General features: G+C 50.4%; 1 protein-coding gene across 6 annotated transcripts in view; it reads right to left on the reverse strand.

Annotated features, from left to right (window-relative positions):
* Positions 1-23,622, reverse strand: part of Rgs3 (regulator of G protein signaling 3) — a 120,917-nt gene that overhangs the window by 46,752 nt on the left and 50,543 nt on the right. For 5 of the 6 annotated variants that reach the window (XM_038333007.1, XM_038333009.1, XM_038333010.2 and 2 more), the window contains 4 exons: positions 22,025-22,108; positions 13,840-13,951; positions 8,710-8,753; positions 2,899-3,021 (listed from right to left, as the gene is read on the reverse strand). In XM_038333007.1, the coding sequence (XP_038188935.1) occupies positions 2,899-3,021; positions 8,710-8,753; positions 13,840-13,951; positions 22,025-22,108 (363 nt within the window). The remainder of the gene's footprint in view (positions 1-2,898; positions 3,022-8,709; positions 8,754-13,839; positions 13,952-22,024; positions 22,109-23,622) is intronic. The other variant, XM_038333008.1, reaches the window with a different exon arrangement.

Genomic DNA, 23,622 nt, shown 5'->3' on the forward strand with positions numbered 1-23,622 from the left:
AGGTCGTCCTCAGCTACACATGGAGTTTGAGGCCAGCCCAGGCTATATGTGGCCCTGTCTCAGAAGGATGAAGGTAGCGGCTGGAAAAGATGGTTCTGTAGACAATGTGCTTGCTGCACAAGCATGAGGATTTGAATCTGGAAACCCAGCAGCCACATAAAGCCAAGTATGGCAGAGCACTCTGGAATCCCAGTGCTGGGTAGGCTGGAACAGGCGGATCCTAGGAGCTCTCGGACAGACAGCCTCGCATAATCAGTGAACTGCATTTTCCATGAGAGATGCTATCTCTACAACTAAGGTGAAAAGCAAGTGAAGAAGACACCCAACATAGACCTCTGACCAATACACAAAGACACAGACGGACAGGCAGACATGCCACAGACCTTCTCCTCCCCTTCCCACATATGTCACAGAAAGTTATGAAAGAGAAAGAACTCTCCAGAGTGTATTTTCCTAAGGGAGGTGGCTAGCTCCAGTCCCTGGCCTCTAAGGATCACAAAGCAGAAGGGACCTGGCAGGAGGCTTCCAACTGCCGTAGAGTGGTTGCCACAGGTTGTGCTGCAGATAACTGCCATACTTGCCTGCTGTTCTTTACACTGCCTTCTCCATTCCCTGTGTCCTCGCAGTCCTTCTCAGGATGAATTGTACCTATCACTGCTTGTGAATGGAGAAGGGCAAGCAGCATGACAGGGAGGAACAGGGGCTGGGGTAGGAAAGGGTAGCGGGGTGTCTGACGGCTGCTCTGTGAGAGAGGCCTTGGAATGGGGCAGGTTGCCTAGACACAGTATCCTCAGTTCCACAGGAGGCAGGAGGGAAAGGCGTCCGCCGCAGTATTGGTCCCAGCAGAACCTCCATGCCTGGAAGCAAGAGCCAACTTCCCAGAACTGCTTGGCTTTCTTGCTCCTCCCAGGCGGGGGAAGGCCGACCTTTGGGAAGGATGCTTGCAGTAACCCTGAGGCTGAGCACAGGTGGCCAAGAGGTGTGCGGGGTCATTAGAATTGCTGAAGCCTGCCTGGGCTGCTAGAGAGCTGGAGAGGATCAGACTTACCAGAGCTTCTTTCTAGAAGCACTCTGTAAGTGACTCATGGAATTCATTGTTAAAATTCCTTAAGTAGGTATGGTGGAGGTGTGGCTGGGTAGGGTTGAGCAGCAAAACACAGGCCCCCTGGGAAGGGGGGGTTGCCTCACAAAGCCAAATGGTGCAATAACTGACTTCCTGGGAGAGTGGAGCTGTATAGATCTTGGCAGGCCCAGGTCTCAGCCACACAAAACATCTCCAAAGCTGTTCTAGCTGCCAGCCTCTTCTCCACCCTCTTTTGTACCCCTTCTGGCTGCTCCTCTAACAATACACTTGTAAGTGTATTGTTAGAGGAGCCTGCCCAGGATACCCACATGTTAGGGGTGGGTCAAGGGCTGGAACCCCTTTCAGGGTCAGCCAACAAAGCCCATTGCTGTGCAGGGTCCAGAGCCTCTCTGAAACAGCCTGCCTTTAGGTTCCCGTATTCCCGTGTGAGGCTGCGCTAAGTGTCTCCAAGGTATCTAGAGGCTGTAGCTCTCCAGAGTCAGCAAGTTCTGGAGTTGAAAGCACATCGCACTCTTCCCCCAGGTGAGAGGAAGAAAGCCCATGGAAAAGGAAACAGTAGCGGGAGTGCTGACCTTGGGTGACCTGTGCTCAGGCAGCGGAGATCCATGGGGGTAAGACAGCCTACTTCTAGTCATGGTGATGGAGGATTGTGATGAGGGGACCAGCCAGTGCAACCTGAAGTGGGGCTGGGAGAATGGTGTGCTCCACTCAGAGTTTGCTGAATGAACACCTGCTACATACTTGGTGCTACACCGTGAACTGCATCTGCTCTCCCAGTTAATGCCCACAGCAGTCCTTAAGGGAGGAACCACTGCCCCTCTGATGGAGCCACCAAAGCATGGGGCAACAAGGGGACTCGCCCATAGTTACACTGGCCACCAGCGACAGTGTTTGACTCAGTATCTCCCATTAAAACACCTTTCAAAGTCTAGGATGATGCAGTGCCCTGATCCTCACCTCCCTTGCCAGTTTGCTGGAGAGCAGCCGTCTACCACTGAAAGGAGGGGTTGCCAGCACCTCTTCCATGTGCCCCCTCTGACAGCCAGGGCACATGGCTTGGTAGCCCAAATATATCAAATAGCGACAAGGCCCACAGGTGGGCAAGCTTCAGGCCTCCTCATCCCCTCTTCCCTGAGAGCTGACAGAGCTACCACCTCAGCAGCTTTTGCAGCCACCACCCCAAACTCCAAATGGCCAGCACTTGTGGTAAGAAGACACACCTAAATGACTCACGGTGCGGAAAGGCCTGTGCCGAGTGGCAGGCATCTGAGTATCAGAGGAGGAGACTGTTACCCGGCTCCCATCTCATCTGCGCCCCCGCACAGAGCTGTGCTAGCCCAGCTCAGCCTTCAATGGTCATCTGTAATCGCCCTGATGTTCCGGCTGGCCAGCCCCAGCTCAGCAATCCAAAGTCAGTTTCACCCGGCTCTGGTGAGCTTCAAACTATAGTGTTCTACCACAAACATCCCCTCAGTTACGTCTGTCTTGGGCTACTGTTAACAGCAGTGTGTTGCCCTGGACACCACCCACCCAACAGCAGAAGGACAGTTAAACCTTGCCATCAGCAAACCGAAGAGTGGAACTAAAAACTGATGGCCTATGCCCAGTTTGACTGTTGTTCCTTCGGCAAACAATGCCGAACCCATTCCACAGACCCATAGAAAACCCTGAGGAGAGATATTCAAACACAGATCTTTTGCCAAGCCCACTGCCCTAGTCCAGGGGCTAAGATCAGGATGGCCCCCAGCTCAGATCCAAGGCTAGCTGAGGGGAAAGGTAGCAGCCAGGGCTGCAGCCACTGGCACAGTCCTTACCTTCCTCTCCGGGGGTGATGCAGCCAGCTGCTGCTGCTTAGCAATGTTCTCTGACAGGCACCAGCACACCCTCTTCTTCTGCTCCTGCGAGTGAGCCTCCAAAGTGAACAAGCACTCTGCCTTCTGACGTCAGGGACAAGAGAGAGGAATGGGTGGTCAGGGCTGCTCCCTGACCCAAGGGGTTCCAGGGCCCAAGCCCATCCCCTAGGCTCCAGAGGGAGAGGCTACATCAGGGAAGGGAGCATCAGCTAAGAACAACAAACACACAGCAATCCCTGGTGACACTGAGGTGGGCAGATGAGCAGGGAAGTAGGGCCATTTGGGAGGCACAAGGCCACAGTCTGTGTAGGGGAGGGAGGCAATGGTTCTCTCTACAGTGGAAGCCTGTGGAGAGCTGCAGGCCGGAGGGTGAGGTCACCCTTGGAACAGACAGCACAAGGCAGCAGCTGGGGATCATGTGGAGAAGCCCAAGGACCAAGCTCTTGAGCTTGTGCTCTGTGGACACGGAACTACCCCCACCCCAAAGACCACAGAACCCCCTTCTCTCATGGCACCCTTCTTCAGATCACAGGCCGAGGTTAGCTGGGTTGGATGAGCACAGCCACAGAACTGGAGTCCCTTGGGGAAGGGTAGGACGGGCAGTCACAGGGCCCGCTAACACCACCCGCACCTGAGCTGGGGCTCTCGTCAGCTGCTGTGTAATGTTAGTTTGAATCTTGCTGACGACATACACCTAGAAGGCTCTCTTCATCTGGACCTAGCACAATGTCGGGTAAGCACTGGCCTTGGTAAGCTCTGGCTGCCTGGAAGAACTTCCATGATGACAGCAGACCCTGGGCAACTTTGATACAGCATCAGTCAGTCAGTCCCTGAAGCAGTCAGGGCATTCGGGGGGCAAGGTAGGGTAGGTCCTAAAGTGCAGGGTCTTCAGAGACCTGCCGCTGCTCTCCCCATCCCCCATGAGACACTAGGATCAGAAGATGACAAGGTCTTTTTCACCCCGCTGCGATAATACTCAACCAAGGAGTCAAGAGCATGAGCTGGGAGAGAAAGACCACGTATCAACCCAGTCTCTCCATTTTGCAGACTTGGTTTCCTAGATCCCAACCCCTAGAAAGTCAGAAGTGTTCTGTAAAATAGTGGCATTGCCCCCACCCCAGATCTATAAAGCAGGAAGGACTTCCATGGACCATGGCACACAGCAGTGCAGCTACTTCTCACATCCAGCCTCCAGGGCAGGGATGCCTCCCATCCTGTGTTCCTGGGGCGCTTGTCGTCCTCTTGTGCTGCAAAATACCGAGAAGCTTTTTTCCTAAAAGCACGAGGGAGAGGGAGCTGAGAGGAAGAGCTGTGGCAGGCTCATGCTTCACTTAGTCAGGTCCTCCACTTCCCAGACCACACTCCTACCTGCTGCAGAGCAAACAAGCCTCAGCTTCCCCAGGGGGAGCCCAGTGAGCAGTGGGCCCTCTGCTTCCTGCCTGATGGCGGTCCCCTGAGTGGGAGGGACCAAGAAGGTCCTGTCCAGCCTGGAAAGGCCACCACTCTACAAACACAGCCCAGCTTGAGCCTCCTAGCCCTGTTCTTACCTCACCACGTGGGCTTCTGACTATTCTCCACCTAATTTATCGACTGTGTTATAATGTGGTCTGTTATCTATGATCTCATTTTGATCTGGACTATTTCAAGAAGCAGAGAAGGTGCGGATTCTCTATTCTTTTATATTTTATTTTATTTTATTTTATTTCGGTGCTAAGGATCACATCCACTTTTGTACGCATGCTAAGCAAGCACTCTACTCCCAGCCCTTGATTATTTTTGAGCTCATGATCTTTTAGCTCAGCCTGGCCTGGAACTCATTGCGAGTCCAGGCTGCACAGAAACATGTGATCCTTCTGCTACCTCTGGACCATGGACATGTACTACCATGCCTCGCCGGGTTGTGGATTGTTATTCCCCTTTATGGAAGGGGAAGACCAAGGTTCAGAATGGCCAAGGGGTTCTCTGAATCTTGAATCCAATGAATCAATCAGAGGGAAATACTGAGCCGGGAGGGCCACCTGCTGCAATTTCATCTCCAAGCTCTGGAAGATGTCACCTCCCGATGAAGCTTTTACACCCCTTGCTGGTAGGATTGCTCTGTCTTACAGCCTGGAGCCAACAGGAGTATCATGCCATCAGAAGAAACTTTATGTAGGTCAGGGGGCTCTCTAGTTGTTGTGGTCACAAGAAGCTTTTTGTACAGCTGCTTACTATTCTGGCATGGCGAGTCTCTCCCTAAAAAGGCCCAGGAAAGCTTCTTGGGTGCAGCCAGCATCCCTGACCCTAATCCTGAATTGACTTCCACAGCACCAAGCTCTTCACCAGCAGGCCTTGATATTTCTTCCAACAGCCTTTCGAGGGAGCAGCGGTGGCTGTTCTATACTACTGACACCCTCGAGAAACACTTCTTAGGAAGGCCCTTGGGGTTCTTACCACCAGGCCATTTGTAACTATTACATAGGATTCAGTAAGTCACGCAGCCAGAAACTGAGCCAAGAGCCTCCTCCAGAATCTCCTTCTAAGAATGACATCCCGTATCAGAGATGGCAGCTTTGCTGTTGGTCTGCCCAGCAAAGGACGGGACCACACCCGACAGCTTGAAGCTAGCACCTGCTACAATGCTTGAGAACGTAGAAGGCTTCCTCGGCACCCAGGACCTAGCCCCGGGTGGGACTGTCTTACATGGAGCCTGGGTTTCAAAGAGTGGTCTAGCCAAGAGAGAGAGCCAGCTCCCTGAAGAGAGGCTAACTCCCTACCTGCCCAAATCTGTCCAAACTGTGAGTCCTCACTGCCTACCAGCTGGCCCCACATGTAAGCCATCTGTCATAATTCTGTGTGCTCCAAATGACCCAATCAGTCAGATTCAATTCTGACTTGCTCAATGGCTTCAATAGCAGATTCCAGGGTCAAGGCTGTAAGCCACCCTAAAGGTACCCTGTCCACTCAGAGGTACTGTCTTCTGACTGTGGGATGCGTGACCAAACACAGGCTTCGCAGTTGCATAAACCTGGTCCCACAGCACTATGTGGGGGACCCCTGCACTTGACTGTGACCTCAAATCCAACCTGACTCCCAGTTCTTCTTGGCCTCTTTAAAAAAAAAAAAATCTTTCCTAACATCCTTGTTTTAAACTGATTTTATCTTTGTAAAAACCTAAACAGCTTCAGCAGTAACTGAAGCCTGTTCATGTGCCATGATAAGCTTATTCCATCTCATTCTCTCCTGATGGACAGAGGAGGCAGGTAGACAAGAAAGATACTGCTGCCACCATTTGGGGAGGAGGTATAAGATAACTAAGACTCTGAGGGGCCAAACCTTAAGAAGATCCTAACTGACTCCAGAACCTGGGATCTTGCCAGGCCTGTATAACCACGTAGGTGTTACCTGGGAAGTGAGATAGTCCACCAAGCTGTCCTTCTAAAAGATCAGTGAGTCATTTGTGAGACCTCTAATGGAGAATAAACAAACATGAAAAGTCCTTCCTCCTGTGTTGATCTAATTACTTCTTGGCTGCTACTGGCTGAGCATGCTGAGGGCTGGGCTCTGGGCTAAGTGTTTTAGATGCATTGTCTTACTGAATCTCATTTTAACATTACAACCCTGCAAGAAATGTTACAGACTCCCTGATCCAGGTCACTCAAGAAATGGCAGAGCCAATATGCAAATCTAGGTCCTCCTCATTCCCAAAACTAGCTTCTTCAATGAATAGAGTCAGCCCCAAACTATAAAGGAGAGAGAAAATGGTTCCCAGACAATATGCCCCATGCTCTGAAGCCAGCTGTGGGTTGCATATATCCCAGATTCAAAAGGACTGAGGGACACCTGTCCTTGGAATTATGACTGCTTAGAGCAGGCCAGGAGTGATGACACACACCTTTAATCCCAGGGCTCAGGAGACAGAGGCAGGTGGATCTCTAAATTTGAAGCCACCCTGGTCTACAAAGTGAGTTCTAGGACTGCCATGGCTGCACAGAGAAACCCTGTCTCAAAAAAAGAGAGAAGGAAGGAAGGAAGGAAGGAAGGAAGGAAGGAAGGAAGGAAGGAAGGAGAAAGACAGACAGACAGACAGACAGACAGACAGAGAACAAGAACAAAAGACTGCTCAGGATAACCCTATCCAGGACCAAGATGTTGTCCCCAGGACAGTTGTGACTTTTCTGAATGCAAAGAAGAAAAATACCTCTTAAAACCTCAAATCCTCCCAGTTTCTTCTTGGGTGTCACTAGCATATCAGGCAATGGAGACTAAACTATTCCATAGAAATTCTAACTAAGATTTGTTTAGGGATCTCCAGGAGGCTCAACACCACCTATGTCAAGAATGTTCAGGGCTTCGAGCAAGCAAGCAGTGTGGTTCTCCTCATTAGTAGCAGCCCATTAAGGTGAGAGGCTCCCAGCTCCCAGATGCCTGAGAAATGCACTCTCCTGGTCCCTCAGGGTCAGATCACCTGGTACATTCCGGAAACTCAAGACCTCAGATCAATTTGCCAATCTTTAGAGAACTAAAAAGGAGGTCTCAGATGCAATGGGCAGACATGTTTTTCTCTAGGAAAACAAAACATCAGTCTGGCAGGAAGCACTCTAGCGGTTAGAGAACCTCAGCCTCATTCCAGAAGCTGGGGAGCACATGGGAAGCCAGAGGGGCAGTGGGTGCATCCCTGCCACCATTCCTCCTGTCTATACTTGGCCCGAACGCCTTCCAGTGATGAAGGGATTTTACCAGCCACTCCTGTGCCTGGGCTGTGGTTGACACGGGGGAGAATCTCCACTGCCCGCAGGTCTACTTTCAGACCTGAGTCCCCAGTTCTACTATGAAACCTTCTACAGCTTCTTGGCAACTCTCAAGTTCTTGGTAAACTTTCTTGTTCCTGGGTTCTGTTCAAAGATGTCTACTTCTTAGCCAGAAACTGAAGGAATGCTTTTCAATCCCAAATGATGCAAATCCCTTCTTGGAAAGGTATATTCCTCTTGGCCAGCCCATTAGGCCATCCCTATCATACAGACAGGTTCCCAGGACAGTTAGCAGACACAAGACAGCAGAGGGCAGAGATGGGCCTTGCTTGGACAGATGCCACATGTCATCACAACAAGGCTGGGAACAGAAAATTACACAGGAAACTGAAGAGAATTTTGATGACTTGGTGGCTCTCAGATTTTTCATCACCAAGGGCCTCTCTGGTTAAAGCCCTGCTTTATCTACCAAACACATGGAGCAAAAAGCTGTTTGCTTGGTTTTGCTCCTGAAAGGTACACGAGCCTACACAGGCTTCTAATCAGAGATCATCAAAAGTGTCGGTCCCTCTTGTGGGCATCACTCTGAGCCAAACACGGACACGTGGTGACTGCTTTAGTCTGCGCTGTCTGGCCCAGGTGAAGGTACCTTGTGGTCTTTGAAAAACTGACAAGCCTTTGTAGGAGGGGTAGTGGGTGGTACTTCCTGGAAAAAAAGGGTGAAAGAAGCAGGCGTGGGAGCTGGGCAGTAAATAAATAAACAGGGCCATGTGCAGCTGTCGGGCCACACCCTCAGGATGCCTGCAGGTAAAGGGACAGCAGAGGGCCCAAGCAGGGACTCTCAGGGCCCATCCCGAGGGCCACCTGTTTAGCTGCCCTATGCAGAAGTAAACAGGGTCGGCTGTGTTCTACACAGCAACAAACTGTCTCTGACTTTGTCTTCGGTTGTTGCACGATCATATGGAGGCCAACCTCAAGCCTGGTCCCACCTCTTTCCTCAAGTACCAGGTCACACTCCTCCAAATCAGACAGAGGGACTCACCTCTGCCAGGTACAGCACACAGAATTTCAAGTCTTCTGAAGAGCCTTTGAAGAGAACAGAAAAGAAGACTCACATTAGAATTGGCTACCCAGCCAAAGCCTCACTGGGTACAGTCAGTATCTCACCCAGGAGGCTGCATGTGGTGCCTCCCCTATCAAGAGAAAGGAGAGGGCGGGTGTGGGGAGCAGAGCAGTCGCTAGGACAAAGTTCACTAACTCACCCATCCAAGTGATGCACAGTTGAAAGGCTTTTGCCTACCTGACCCAGGGAATGCCGGGACCCCATTCTCAGGAGACCCTCTGACCTCTAATCCATGTACAGGGAGTTACCTGTATCCCACAAGGACTCCTTCCTCCCAGAATTCTGCCATAGAGGTAGCACACTTCTGCGGTCCTAAACCTGTGGCTCTCAACCTTCCTAATGCTGCAATCCCTTGTGTTGTGGTGACCCTCAACCATAAATTTTCATTGCCACTTCATAACTGTAATTTTGCTACTGTTAGGAATCATAATGCGAATATCTGATATGTAGGATACCTGATATGTGATTCCTGCCAAAGGGTTATTCGACCCCAAGGGGATCGCTACCCACAGGTTAAGTACCTACACCTTAAACTCTACCGCCTTTTCTGTTTTGAAATTCAACAGGGAGCCATTTAATACTTGAGTGGACCTTGTTCCTCACTCAGGGAAGCATGGGTCAGTGAGGGGCAGTCTTCAGTCCCATCTCTATGCATCCTGGCAGACAGCTCTTCAACATGGCCACGCTCTCTAAGCGTGTCACTGCTGGTCAAATATGGCAAACTCAACCCATTACAAAACTGGAAAAGATTAGGGAGGGCGGTGGGCTGCTCCCTTCCCTTCTTGGGAAGACTCTTAGTTCAGGAGAACTCCAGATGGAAAGGAAGGGAACACTAGGAAGTGGGAGCAGTATAGCCACGAACGTGGAGATGGAACTCTGCCAGTAAGCACAGAAGAGCACAAGCCCCGCCAGGACACCTGCCCTGCTCCCTTTACCCTCTCCACCTCGAGATTTGGCTGCACTGTCTCTGACACATTATCTGGACACAGGCCTGGGAGGGCTGGGAACTCCCTGCACTTCCAGCTGTTGGCCTTACCAAGCAGGGTGTCAATTTTTGAGGAAAGCAACTATCCAACACAAGTAACAGCAAGCACTTGAAGTGTCAGGAACCCTGGAGTACCACAGTGATCTGGGCCAAGTGCTGCCCCAAATGCTTCCACCAGTCAGCTCAGGGGCTGAGAGTACTTGCTTCTGTATTCATTCCTGTCAACCAGGAGGCAGGGCTCCTAGCATCCTTGGCTCATGCGAGAACAGAGGACCCATCGGGTAAAGTTACTCGGCCGGATAGTAGGACCTGTAGCCCAGTTCTATGGCTCACATTCAACCACTGCACAGCATGCCCCTCAAATGTCAAGCTCCAGGGGACCCCTTCAGTGCATACTCAAGGCCAAGGAACAAGCAAACCAAACAGGGTCTGTCACGAGGAGAAGCATGGAGGTAGGAGCAGACTGCACATCAAGCCAAGCTCTAAAAACGCAGGGAGTAGAGGGGAGTAGAGATCTAACCAAGGGAAGCCAGGCCTCCTCGAGCAAGAGAGTGGACATATCCCAATGGGCAGGAGCTACCGGACAGAGCTAGAACAAAATGTCCCATAAGTAAATGGAGGTCCACTCTGGACTTGGACTCAGTCTTTCTACTTTTCCCCACATGGAAACAGGCCCTGCCTCAGAAATCTGTAGTGTTTAAGAAAATGGATCCCAATGCCTCTGTAGATTCTGTGGATTCTGTGTGTTGGTGAGATGGAGACAAGGGGAGGAGTTTCCTTTGCTTAAGAAAACATACTGAAATATTTCCTAACAGACCCTAGTCTAAGGCAGAGAGAGCCACTACAATCCATGTAAGAAAGTAATAGGGGACAGAAGGCCCTAGAAGTACAGAACAAGACTGAGAGATGAGAGAATCATGGAGATGGGAGCTGAGGCTGGAGAAACACACTGTCAGACAGTCCCCGTGTCTCTGCGCTCTGACACCAGCCCTGCCCCCTCCCTGGCATCTGTGCTGGCAGCAGTGGGTAGCATGATTCAGAGCTGAGGGTGCCAGGGAGGGAGTGTTTGCCTCGCTGGACAGAACTGCAGAGAACTTCTGCCTTGCTGGAAGATCCGAACACCAAGGCTTCAGATATGGGGGTTTTCCTTGAACCACACTTCCTGCCTCTGCCATTTTGGAATTCATCAGGGAGTCTGTAGTTCCAGAGTGGGCTAACTTTCCCCATGTAAGGCATAGACCATGCAGGAAGTTCCCTAATCATGCGCTAGGTGGAGGCCAGAGAAGGCTTCCCGGCCTGTATCTGCTTATCTATCATTTACCCAGAGAACAATTTATTGGTGGTTGAGAGTCACCAAACCTTCTCCACTAGTGGAGGCAGGCCAAGAGAGCTCTTGTCTATATTCTCAAGGGCAGGGTCAGGGAGGGACAGCAAACTCTGTAGACAGTAAGTGGCACGGCTAACATCTGAATACAGGACAGAGAGCTCCCTGCAATGTGCCTGGAGAGCCCATGAGTCAGACAGACATTTCCAGGTCATATCTAAGAACAGACAAGGCCAGAAAGACACACCGTGGGTGTGACGCTGGCTGCCAGGGGTGCAGAAACACAAAGAGTAGCAAAACCAGCGGGCAGCAGTGGCAGGAAGAGACCACAATGGGCCCCAGCTGACCGGAGATGTCCCAATTGTTAGCACCAGCTCTCCTCCTATTCCCATCACATAGCCACTCAGTCCTGATGAACCCTGGGAGAAGCTGACAGGAGGAATGACCTGACTCTGGAACTCCGGTGGAGGAGCCACTAAGCGGCACTCTGGTCTCCTCTTAGCCATCCATTGTTTACAGAAACAAGTGTCCATTGGTCACCTGATGTATGCCATGCTCCCTATTGAGTCCTAGGAACAGGGTTGAGTAGCAGAGCCAGGCCACAGCAAACAAGTCACAAGGGAGTCCTTGGTCCCAGGGATAGAGTGGATTCTGCCCTGCACTTGCCAGCCCCAGCGGGCCAAGCTGGAGACCTTCTTTGTTGAACAACTTTTGGCCCCCTAAACTGATTTGAAATTGAGTCTCATGCCATGGTTAGTTAGAGACCATTCTGCCACCAGACACTCCTCTTTGGGGGCATGTGGGAGGGGCTACGAAATGGCACCAGCCTCAGGACACTGGCTGCTGCAGCAGGGGGCATGGAACTTCAGTAGAACACGGAGCCTATCTGAAGAGAGCTGAATGGTGAGCTCCTTTTGGTGTCTGCAAGTAAATCTAGGTCCTGAATCGTGTACCTTGAGTGTTCCTTCCAACTAGCCTTTTACATCCATCCCAGAATTCACTTTTAAACCCTCTCAGACCTGTGATCTACCCAGGAAATCTCCCATGCCAACCCGACAAGCTGTGTCCATGATCATCTTGCCTGAAATTCACTGCTGGGGTCACTCTTAGCTTTGACCTTAGCTTTCACGTGACTGTCCCATCATTCACAGGCAGACACGGGCTCAGCCCCAGACCATTTCTGCATGCAACTGAGTCTCTGGAGAACCTCTCTGCACCCCTTAGCTCTTACCACCCACCATGAACATCACTGCCTGGCACAGGAGAATGTGTCTAAATTCCTCAAACTCCAAAGCCAGGCCCTGGGCCTCCAGGAGGGGAAGCCCAGTCAGCCCCCAGCCTGTATACCCCAATCTGGAAGCGGGGTGATATAAGTAGTGACCAGCTTCTCCCAGCAGCCAGCGTGGTGTCAGAGACAGGAGGGAAACTGTGAAGGAGCAAAAGGAAAAGGCCCACAGAGGTTACAAGCATACTGTTCTAACAGTGAAGCTGTGTTTGGGCCCCCAGTCCTATGGCTGCTGCTCTCTCTACGATCCACCCAAAAAGCAGTCAGCAGGAAGCTGGGCCAGTAAGGGTTTGGGGCTTGTGGCCCTGGACCTTCAGAGTGTGCAGTGGTCAGGGTTCAGGTCCTGGTGCACCTAGTGCGTGGTACTGAGCACTGCTCTGCTGGGTACACCTTCAGTTCAACCAGGCCCCAGGTCAGCTGAGGAGGGCACGGCAGGGAAGCCAGGCTGATAATAGTAAGGGTTGTGTGTGAGTGAGTGAACACAGGGGAAGGTGTGAGAGTAACTGGAGGGCAGAAAGGAGCCATGTGGAATACCAGAGCCATTACCCAAGAAGCTGAGAGGCCTGCTCTTCGCACTGCCCCATGGGCTGGCCCTGTGGGCCCTGTCTCCCTTACTCTCCTGTCAGTAACCATCCTGGTCCCCCACAGGAGTCCATTTCCCAAGGAGGCCAGGGCACCAAGCACACGGGATGGCTTTGCAAGCAGTCAGGAAGTTCTGGAGCAAAACCCGCCAAAACAGAATTCTTTCGTGGCTAATATTTTCCTCCTGTGCCCCCGCTGCCCTGACATCACACAGGTCTGTTGTTGTTTGCATAATCTGGGAGAGGAAACCGAGCCCCTTTCAGCTGAGACCTCAGGCGCCAAAGCCTGTAGCTGGACAGATACTCCCAGCTGGCTTTCCGTTCCCTGGTCCCCTGTGGGCCAGGACACCATGGAAAGTTTTGGGTTAGAAATTCCCAGCTTGCTGCTGATGTTCGGGCATACTCCAGCTTCCTAAGGCTCTGACCAGGCCCCACACAGCCGGCTAAAAACGGAGTGTCCACAGATCATGGTCAAGAAGCCTCCACTGGGAACCTGATTGGAGCAAGGCACTTCACATAAATGACCTAACTTGACCCAGCAACCTTCTGAAGTGCCATTATCTTCCTGCTTTGCAGAGAGGAAATGGGCTCAGATACGCTGAGAAACTCCCCCGGCAAGCCTGCCACTGCACCTTCATCCCCGCGGAAGACGCGCTTCCAAGGAAAAGAGCAGAGAGAGTTTTGGACTCTGAGACCCGTGTTCAAGGCCCTCGATTCTGGTCTCCCCAGCCTAGGGTGCGACATTTGGTAATCTGCCAGCCCCAGGCAGCCATGACAGCACATTCTCAAGTGCTCCACTGAAACTGACAGCCAAATTTCTACAAAGTCCCTAGCAGGCCACCATGCTGCCCCAGGGTGCCCAGGCCTTTCTTACCCTCCTGTAGCTTCACGCTCTGGAGGTAGAGGGGATTTCTCAGGACGTCACAGCGGCCTGGCTCGTCCTCCTTCGTGAAGAGCAGCAGGTCTGAGTAGGCAAACAGTGTCACCTGTTAAGGGAAAGGACAAATACAACACTCGGCCCTGCTGTCTTCCGGGACGCAGGGAGCCACAAGGTCCACTGGAGGTCCAAGAAACACACCCATACCGTGTCCGGCTGAACCAGAAAGAACTCCAGGGGTGACTCGGCCAGTCTGCCAGGGACAGAGGCCCGCCTTGCAGTGGGCAGCTGTTTGTCCCTTAGTTTTCTATACTTCCCCCACTCAAAGTAGGAAGAAGAAGGAGAGGACGAGGAGGACGATGACAAGGAGGAGGAGGATGAGGAGGAGGAAGAGGAGGAGGAGGATGAGGAGGAGGAAGAGGAGGAGGAAGAGGAGGAGGAGGAGGAGGAGGAAGAGGAGGAGGAAGAGGAGGAGGAAGAAGAGGAGGAAGAGGAGGAGGAGGAGGAGAAGGAGGAGGAGGAGGGAGAAGGACAACAATGGTTCTTGCCTTCACCTCACTGGGAAGAGCCTTATTCAGTTCAGGTTCTGGGGTATTCCCAGACCGCACCCCACACTTGACTCCTTCAAGCTTCTTCTACAAGCCCTTTGTAGTGTGAAGGGGAGTAGCACAAAGTAATATTACAAAATCTCTTGCAGATATTTTTGAAGTGTACCAATGAGAAACTGGTTCAAGAAAAGAGCAGTTACTTATATATGATACAGGCTTCTACATAACCGCTAATCTCCTTTATGCTCCAAAAACAAAGGAAAGGCTATTTTTAGACATTATAGATAAACTGACAGATGTGTTTTATGCTAAAAGGAGCCCACTTGGTTCTCTATATCCACTAAAGTTTACACTGTTCTTTCCTTTATCTGCCCTACAGTAGCCTTTCCTTAAAGCCATAAATTCCTATTTTAGATTCTATAATAATAATAGCAGGCAATCTTACCAAAAGCAATCTACAGATTCAGTGTAATGCCCATCAAAATCCCAGCAAATTTCTTCACAGACCTTGAAAGAACAGTACTCAACTTCATATGGAAAAGCAAAAATAATCCTGTACAACAAAAGAATTTCTCTGGAGGCATCACAATCCCTGACTTCAAACTCTACTACAGAGCTACAGTAATGAAAACAGCCTGGTACTGGCATAAAAACAGACAGGAGGACCAATGGAACCAAACAGAAGACCCGGATATTAATCCACACACCTTCAAACACCTGATTTCTGACAAAGAAGTGAAAAATATCAAATAGAAAAAGAAAGCATATTTAACAAGTGGTGCTGGCATAACTGGATATCAACATGTAGAAGAATGAAAACAGACCAATATTTATCACCATGCACAAAACTCAAGTCCAAATGGATCAAAGAACTCAACATAAAGCCGGCCACACTGAACCTTATAGAAGAGAAAGTGGTAAGTACACTTGAACGCATTGGCACAGGGAACCACTTCCTAAATATAACCCCAGTAGCACAGACACTGAGAGAAACTATTAATAGATGGGACCTCCTGAAACTGAAAAGCTTCTGTAAAGCAAAGGACATGGTCAACAAGACAAAACGACAGCCTACAGAATGGGAAAGATCTTCACTAACCCCACATCAGAGGGCTGATCTACAAAATATACAAAGAACTCAAGAAATTGGACACCAAAAGTACACATAATCCAATTTAAAAAAATGGAGTACAGACCTAAACAGAGAACACTCAACAGAGGAATCTAAAATGGCTGAAAGACACTTAAGGAAATGCTCAACATCCTTAGTCATCAGAGAAATGCAAATCAAAACAACTCTGAGATTCCATCTTACCCCTGTAAGAATGGCCAAGATCAAAAACACTGATGACAACTTATGCTGGAGAGGTTATAGGGTAAAGGGAACACTTCTGCATTGCTGGTGGGCATGCAAGCTGGTACAGCCCCTTTGGATGTCAGTGTGGTGATTTCTCAGAAAATTAGGAAACAACCTTCCTCTAGACCCAGTAATACCACTCTTGGGTATACATCCAAAGGATGCTCAATCGTGCCACAAGGACATGTGCTCAACTACGGTCATAGCAGCTTTGTCATAGCCAGAACCTGGAACCAACCTAATGCCCCTCGACTGAAGAACGAATAAGGAAAATGTGGTACATTTATGTAGGCCCATATTTCATACAAAATATTTGCATCCAGGTTCTCTGGCCATGCTTAATTTCCAAGGCAGCTGCAATCCTGCCAGACCTCCTGTAGCCACCTGACAAAGGCTCAGGATGTGCTGTTCCTTCCCTTTTGTTGATATGTAGATTACCTGGGGAGAGGTGTGGGTTCCAAGCTGGTGACTTAAGGTGCAGGTGTTTAGGTTTTCCCCGTGTCCCAGGGAAAGAGAATATTAATGAGATTCCACCTTGGTTTACCTGGGGGATAAAAGGTGTTTGAATAATAAACGCGGGTAGATCTTCGGGAAAGAGTGAAGCCTGAGATGCCCATCCAATATTGCTGTGTGAACTGTGTCTCATTATTTCCCGTGCCTCCGTACTGGTCGAATTAGGGAAAAGTAGCTTTTATGTTGGGGCCACGGACCCCGACACATTTACACAGCAGAAAAAAAAAAAATAGCGACATCTTGAATCTTGCAGGAAAATGGATGGAGCTAGAAAACACTATTTTGAGTGAGGTAACCCAGACTCAGAAAGACAATTATCACATGTACTCACTCATAGGTGGTTTTTAAACATAAAGCAAAGAAAGCCAGCCTACAAACCACAATCCCAGAGCACTTCGACAACAATGAGGACACAAAGAAAGACTTACATAGATTACATGGGAAGTAGAAAAAGACAAGATCTCCTGAGTAAATTGGGAGCATGGAGACCGTGGGGGAGGGTTGAATCGGGGAGGGGAGAGACAGAGAGGGGAGCAGAGAAAAATGTAGAGCTCAATAAATATCAAAATAAAGAATTATTAATTATAGGAACTGCTCTTTGAGTGACCAAATCTGACATGCCATTTCTTCTGAAGAAAGAAGAACCAGCCAGAAAGGCTTGGCACATCCTGAAGAGTGCAGTGAGTGATTTGCTAACCATGCTTAAAAGCCAGCATGCTGACACTGAGCTAGCAAGCTTTTAAGATGACCCTACAGTTCCACCTCTGAGGCTCTCCTACAGAAATACGAGAATATATAAACATGAACATGTAAGGATATTCTCAGCAGCACTTCTGTAACTGAAAAGAAATAAAAGTCGGCCATGATCGTATAAAGAACAATCTCGGCAGTCTGGTAGCTGAGCCAGAGAACTGAGAGTTACAGGCTATCCCAGGGTACACAACGAGCTCTACGCTAACCTAGGCTGTGTGGTGAGAACTTGTCTCAAAAATGTATGTTAAAACATATATACATACATGAGTGTGCATATATATACACATATACATATGTAGGCAACATCAAAGGCCCACCAGCCATCTCAAGTGTCATGCAAACAGAAGCTGGAAGTAATTAGGACCACAGAGACAATTCAGGGATGTCCTTAAGACTGCTATCTCTGGGCTATGTCCCCTTCCAAGAGGTCCCAGAAGCTCTAGAATTTTTGGCTAGAAGGGGTCTTCATAGTAACTCTGCCCAGCCGTTTCCACACAGCATCCCAGCTGCTGGCACCTACTCTTGCCTTACTAAGTCTTCTGTAAACAATGCCATTGCTCTTCACAGCTCGGGCAGGTCAAGTGACTTCCCAGAGCCACGCCGCTAGGAATCGCTCCTCAGGTCTGCCTGATCCCAATGTCCACAGTAGACAGAGAAAGAGGTGGTACTGTATGGTGCCTGAGGCAGAGGAGACAACAAATTCAGCAAGCGTGGAAAGGAAGACGATGGAGTGCTCAGGAGAATTTCAGTAAGGGATTGTCTGAGGCGCAGTCTGCAAAGTCAAGGAACTGTGTTCTAGGCAAATCCTCATGTTCCCAATCAGGGAAGGTCTGGCTGTTACCTCCAGACCCATAGGGAAGCTGGCAGAAGAAAGTTTGGAAGAGAAAGTCTCTGAGCCTAGAAAATAAAACAACAACAACAAAAAAATAAGGCCACAGCAAGGTGAGAAAACTCTAAGCCTCTGTCCCAGCCTGGTTCCCACAGCTGAGAATACAGTCTAGACAGGAAGTGATTAAAGCACGAAAGAAAATTCCCCCCAAAGGTCGGTCAGGCAAGGGCAGTGCTGGCACAGGGCTGGAGGCAAGGCAGATGGCAGGCATACCAGAGCATCCTATGGGCAAGAGCCTCACCGCCCATAAAGTAGTGGCCCCATCTCCACACTCCAGTTGCCTGTGTCTCCCACCATGGGCCTTTCTTCTAGGACACATGTATTTCCTGGAGCTTAAAGATTTAGTCACAGAATTCTTTCAGCTCGGACAGAGGGTGACTTCTTCCAAGTGGCCCTAACCAAAGCCTTCTCCTGGGAACCCGGCCATAAGCTAGGTCTACAGACAACAGCTTGGTGCTTTAGTTAATGGTAAACCTGATGAGTCACTGTGAAAGTGAAGGTGTATGTCTTGGGCCTCATAGTGTTCTTGGAACCTATTAAAGGCCTGACTGAATCCCTAGTGAGCAGGGCTGTTGTCAGGATATGTGTATAGGAGGCTGCCATGAACACAAGTCTTTAATTCCAGCACTCGGGAGGGAGGCAGAGGCGGGCAATTCTCTGAGTTCGTGGCCAGCCTGGTCTACAAAGCAAGTCCTGGGACAGTCAGGGCTACACAGAGAAAGCTTGTCTTGTAAAAATATAAACAATGAACAAACAAAAAAGGCCACCACAAAATGCCAGTTTGATCTGGATGTGCAAGCAGCAAGTTTGTGACTTCTAGATGGGAGGGGTAGAGCAGTTTGTGCTGCAGCACTAGAGCTGCTCCCAAACATCAGCATGCTCAGAGAAGAGATGTTGGGGTGGGAGGTGCTTCAAGGAATGCAGAACTCCGGACTGCTTACCACTTTCCAGCTAATGACTCCACTGAAGGAGAGGCTGCCATGCTCCCTGGAGAGTGACACAGAAGTGACTAGACTGTGACTCCCGCAGCTCAAGGGTGCTCGACCTCTCAGAAGCTACCACCGGTGACAGCGCTTTCCATTTACAATTTGAGGAACATGAGATGATACCAAAGCCCTCCTATGTGGCTACTCTCCTACTTCAAGGAAAAGGGATGTACTTAATTTTCCTGTCCTCAAACCACCTCTTTCAGTCTTAAGATGGAGTCTCTTTTAGTTCTCAGTCTCTGAAGATGCAGGAGGCAAGGATGTGTATGAGTGTGTGTGTGTGTGTGTGTGTGTGTGTGTGTGTGTGTGTGTGTGTTGGGGGGTGGTGGAGTGCTACTATAGTTTTGTTTTCCTTCCTTTGTCTTTTATAAACATACCAAAAGCACCACGGATCATGGAAAGCGTTACCCAGCCAGAGAACCAAGTACTAATTCTGGCTCCATTCCCCACCAGGCTTGGGATTCTTAGACCCTGGTTAATGTCATGCAGCCTCTGATTGTGCTTCTCCTTTCCTGGGGTGAGGACACTACAGGGCTAACTATGATCATACCTGTAGCATGCATGAGCCGTAAGGAGCAGTAAGTGCCTGTTGTTTGTGGAGTTAATGGTGATCGAGACAAGAAGGAGTATACCAGACATATGAGCATATTCCAGGTGGCTGCTATCCCTAACTGGCTTCTTCTGGTTACACTAAATTTAACTAAAGTTAAACAACTCTGCAGTTCTGACCCTGCACACCTTACCTGCACTACACACATAATGCATGAAACCCAGCCCCAGGAGATTTCTCGCTCTTAACACCTAGATCACCCCTCCCGTTGAAATTTCTCTCCCATGGGAGCAAGTTGGTGGTAGACTGGACGAACTCCCTAACACAGCGGTCCAGAAGTGATGTCAGCAATCCAGGGGGTGAAAGCAGCTAAGCTCCAGGCAGGCAGTAAGGGGAGAGGGCTGTGGTGAAGGCTGCAAGGTGAGCGCAGAGCCTGCGGCTGCAAGGAAGGTTAAGAGTTAAATCAGAGGTCAGGGCTTATAGTTGGGGGGTAAGATTAAAAAGCTGGCCAGGTAAGAGGAAAGACAGGGCTCTGGGCCAGTATGGCAGGCCACTGGCTCGGGGAGCCCCTGAGAACACACATCAGACGCCGTTGTCCTTTTCTAACGCAGCTGATTGTGATGGACTAAATCGTCAGTCTGGATGGCATTAACAGAAGCTTCCTCCTAGGAGACACTCTGGGCTACCATATAGACAAGGAGGGAACCAAACAAACTGTAACTTGGTGGCTGGGGAGTTAACTCCCTCTACCATGGTAAAGCCACAAGCTGATCCTGTAAATGAGAGGAGCTTAGCATAGTTAACAGCCTTTGAGATGCCTGCAAGGTTGGAGGGTAGCTGGCCAAGTCAAGTGACAGAGAACTCAAAGAGCAAAGGTCAAAGCTAAAGTCAGGTGAACAGAGCAGGGCTTCGACCACAGGGTGGGCAGCACAGGAGCAGCGCACAGCCCATCTCCCTGGTCAAACCAGAGGAAGGCACAGCGTGTGTGGTCTCTCCATTGCCTTGTCCCATGGCAGCCCGGAGAATGAACCAACCTCAGCAGAGATACATCAGCTTTTGTTGAGTTTCTGCCGCTGCTTCATGAAACCTAAGCGAAGGAACGTCAATGGGCTCCTCCTCCCTGGGACACACATACACTCACACACACACACACACACACACACACACTCTTGGGCACGCGTGCGTGCGCGTGCACACACACACACACACACACACACACGCTCTCTCGGGCACGCGCATGCGCGCGCGCACTCAGACACACACACACACACGCTCTCTCGGACACGCGCATGCGCGCACGCACTCAGACACACACACACACACACACGCTCTCTCGGACACGCGCATGCGCGCGCGCACTCAGACACACACACACACACACACGCACGCACGCACGCACGCACGCACGCGCGCGCGCGCGCGCGCGTGCACTCTCGGGAGCATGCCCTCAGTTTCTCGCTGTTCTATAATCTTTCTCTCAGTCAAGCTTGCGTTCATCCACTGACCTTCTTTGGCCTAACACAGTTACCGTCCCAGGTCAGTCTTTGATGATTGACTGCTCTGGCATCTTATGCCCTTGGGTCATGCACAACAGGACTGTGAAAGGCCCCATCACACTGAAAAATCAGAAATCATCAGAAAGGGAGGAGTAGGACTGCAGTGTCCCCAGGCAGCGGCCATAAAAGAGGCTGTGCTCATCTGGAACATAGCAGCTCTGATCTGCTTTGCTTACAACTAAACAAAGCCAAGCCAGCTTCATGTGTTAGTTCCAGCCACACAGAGTGACCAGGACAAAGGGGCTGCAAGGGGCCAACCTCAGACCCTACCTTTTGCCTCAGGCATGTACAAACCCATTACTCAGATGGAAAGACTGATGAGGAAGGCAGCAGTCACCAGAAGCCAGAAACAAAGCTGGAGCTAGATCTAGGCTTCCTGTGTCTGAGCTTCCTGATCTTTCCACAGAGCCAGCTCTGCATTAGAGCCCGAGCTGCAGCAAGCACTCTGCCCTCACCCAGGACCTCCTGGTAGCACGGTCAGATCCCATGGCTCCAGCGTCTCTTACACTGTTTCCATCCCAGCTCTGAGCTGGGACCTGGCCAACTGTGTGGGTGAGGGAGGTTGTCCCAGCTAGAGATAGGCTAGATGCGGAAGATGGTGATGACACAGGCCTTACCCCTGACCCTGCCTGAGGGGGCTAGAGGTGGGGGGAGGGATGGGGGTAGAGAGGGTTGCCAGTAGCCTGAGCTCTCAGGAGGGGGTCTGGGGTTGGACTTATACAGAAAGACTCCAAAGTTCCTCTAGCAAGTCTCTTTGGCTTGTAACTTTAAACTTCTCGGATACTTCTCTCAGCTGGATTAAAGGTTCATCTTTCTCCTCCTTAGAGGAACTCAGGATAAACAATGAAATGCCTTTATGGCCTAGAGGTATGTTTTGACCATATCAATGACCGAATCTTAGAGGCAGTGAAATTGCCACTTTAACTAGTCGGCAAGCAAAAAGCTGGGTAACCACTTGGTGAGGCCTTTGGTCTCTGCCCTGAGGTTGCCGAGACCAAGCAGGAAAGCCAGCCGGCTGGGCGCGCCTTACCTGGGAAGCTGTGTTCCTCCCCTCATACAGCAGCAGCTCCTCCGACAGCAGGAGAGTCCGGGCAGGGTTACAGAGATCTAGGGGCTGAAAACCAATCACGCTGAGCGGGAGCGCAAAGGGCAGCTTGCCAAAGCCGGATCAGAGGGAGAAGACAAGACTGCCAGCCCTCCTCCTAACCCTGACCCCAGGCGCCCCTCACACCCACAACGGAAACAGAAAGAGTGCTCCAGTCCTGCACAGCCAGGCCTGACCAAAGGAGCTGCTCTCGCTACAGGAAGTTCAGCCACATGCTCAGCGCCTTTGCGGTCCTCCCCGTGCCCGCCCCCACACAAGACTCCTAGGCCCTCCCAGCCATCCTCTGTCCCGCCTAAGCCACACAGGAAGGTCTCCTCGATCCCAGCAGGCATCTTGAGGGCCCAGTGCCAAGAGACTTGGCCACTCGTGTCTCTTCAAGGCCAACTGGGTCCCTGCCCTGCTCAGGTCCCAAGCTGAGCAAACTGCCTCCTTCACCTCATCCGTTTCCCCAGCAACCAATTCCTACTCAGAGTCCTCTTCCCGCCACCCTGTCCAGTCCGGCTCAGACTGACCACCCAGAAGCTTATCCCATGCCCCACAAGTCCCTGACCTCAAGCAGGGGACTGCAGAAAGATAAAGAAACAGCACGGACTATGCATTCCAGCAGGGATGGAGCTTCAGAAGGAGGCTAGGGGAAACCTCTTAGGGAAACCAATGGAGAGCAAAGCCGGTCTGCTCATCAAGCCAGGTTGGTGGGACAGGGTGGTAGGGGCATCTGGTAGGGAGAGAGGCACCACAGTAAGAAAGGGGTGAGGCAGCTTCTGTGTGGACAGCTGCTGGATGCTCCTTTATCTTGGTAGGTGCTCACTCTCTAATTCTTTGTTTTGTACATGTGTTACACCATTTTTAATCTTGATTATTTCTTTTTTTCTTTCTTTTTTTGAGACAGGGTCTCTCTGTGTAGTTCCGGCTGTCTTAGAATTCACTCTGCAGACCAGGCCGGCCTCTACTCAGAGCTCTGCCTGCCTCTGCCTCACAAATGCTGGGACTAAAGAGATCCTCCACCACTGCCCAACTTGAATATCTCACAATTTAAAATTTTTCAGTTTTTAGAAGTCTAAAAACTAATTTAAACTGGGCATGGTGGCACATGCCTTTAATCCCAGTGCTCAGGAGGCAGAGACAAGTAGATACTTAGGAATTCAAGTCCAGCCTGATTTACATAGTGAGGTCCAGAACAGCCAGGGCTATATAGAAAGCCTCTCAAAAAAAAAAAAAAAACTAAAAAAAACTAAACCTAGTTTAATTTTAAAAAATTGTGTTCTTTTTATTTATGTGTGTGCACACATATACATATATGTTTATGTGGATGGAGCAGGTATGCACACATACATGTCTATGTGGATGGAGCATGTATGCACACATATGCACATGTGTGGTGCAATCAGGGCACATGTATGAAAGAGGCAGGAAAGTTTGCAGAAGTCAGGCTCTCCTTTCACCTTGTGGGTCCCAGGGACCAAACTCAGGTTGTCAGGCATGGCAGCAGGCACTTTACCCTACTGGGCCAGCTTGTTAGCCTT

Source organism: Arvicola amphibius, chromosome 6 (genome assembly GCF_903992535.2).
Source record: "Arvicola amphibius chromosome 6, mArvAmp1.2, whole genome shotgun sequence".
Classification (NCBI taxonomy): domain Eukaryota; kingdom Metazoa; phylum Chordata; class Mammalia; order Rodentia; family Cricetidae; genus Arvicola; species Arvicola amphibius.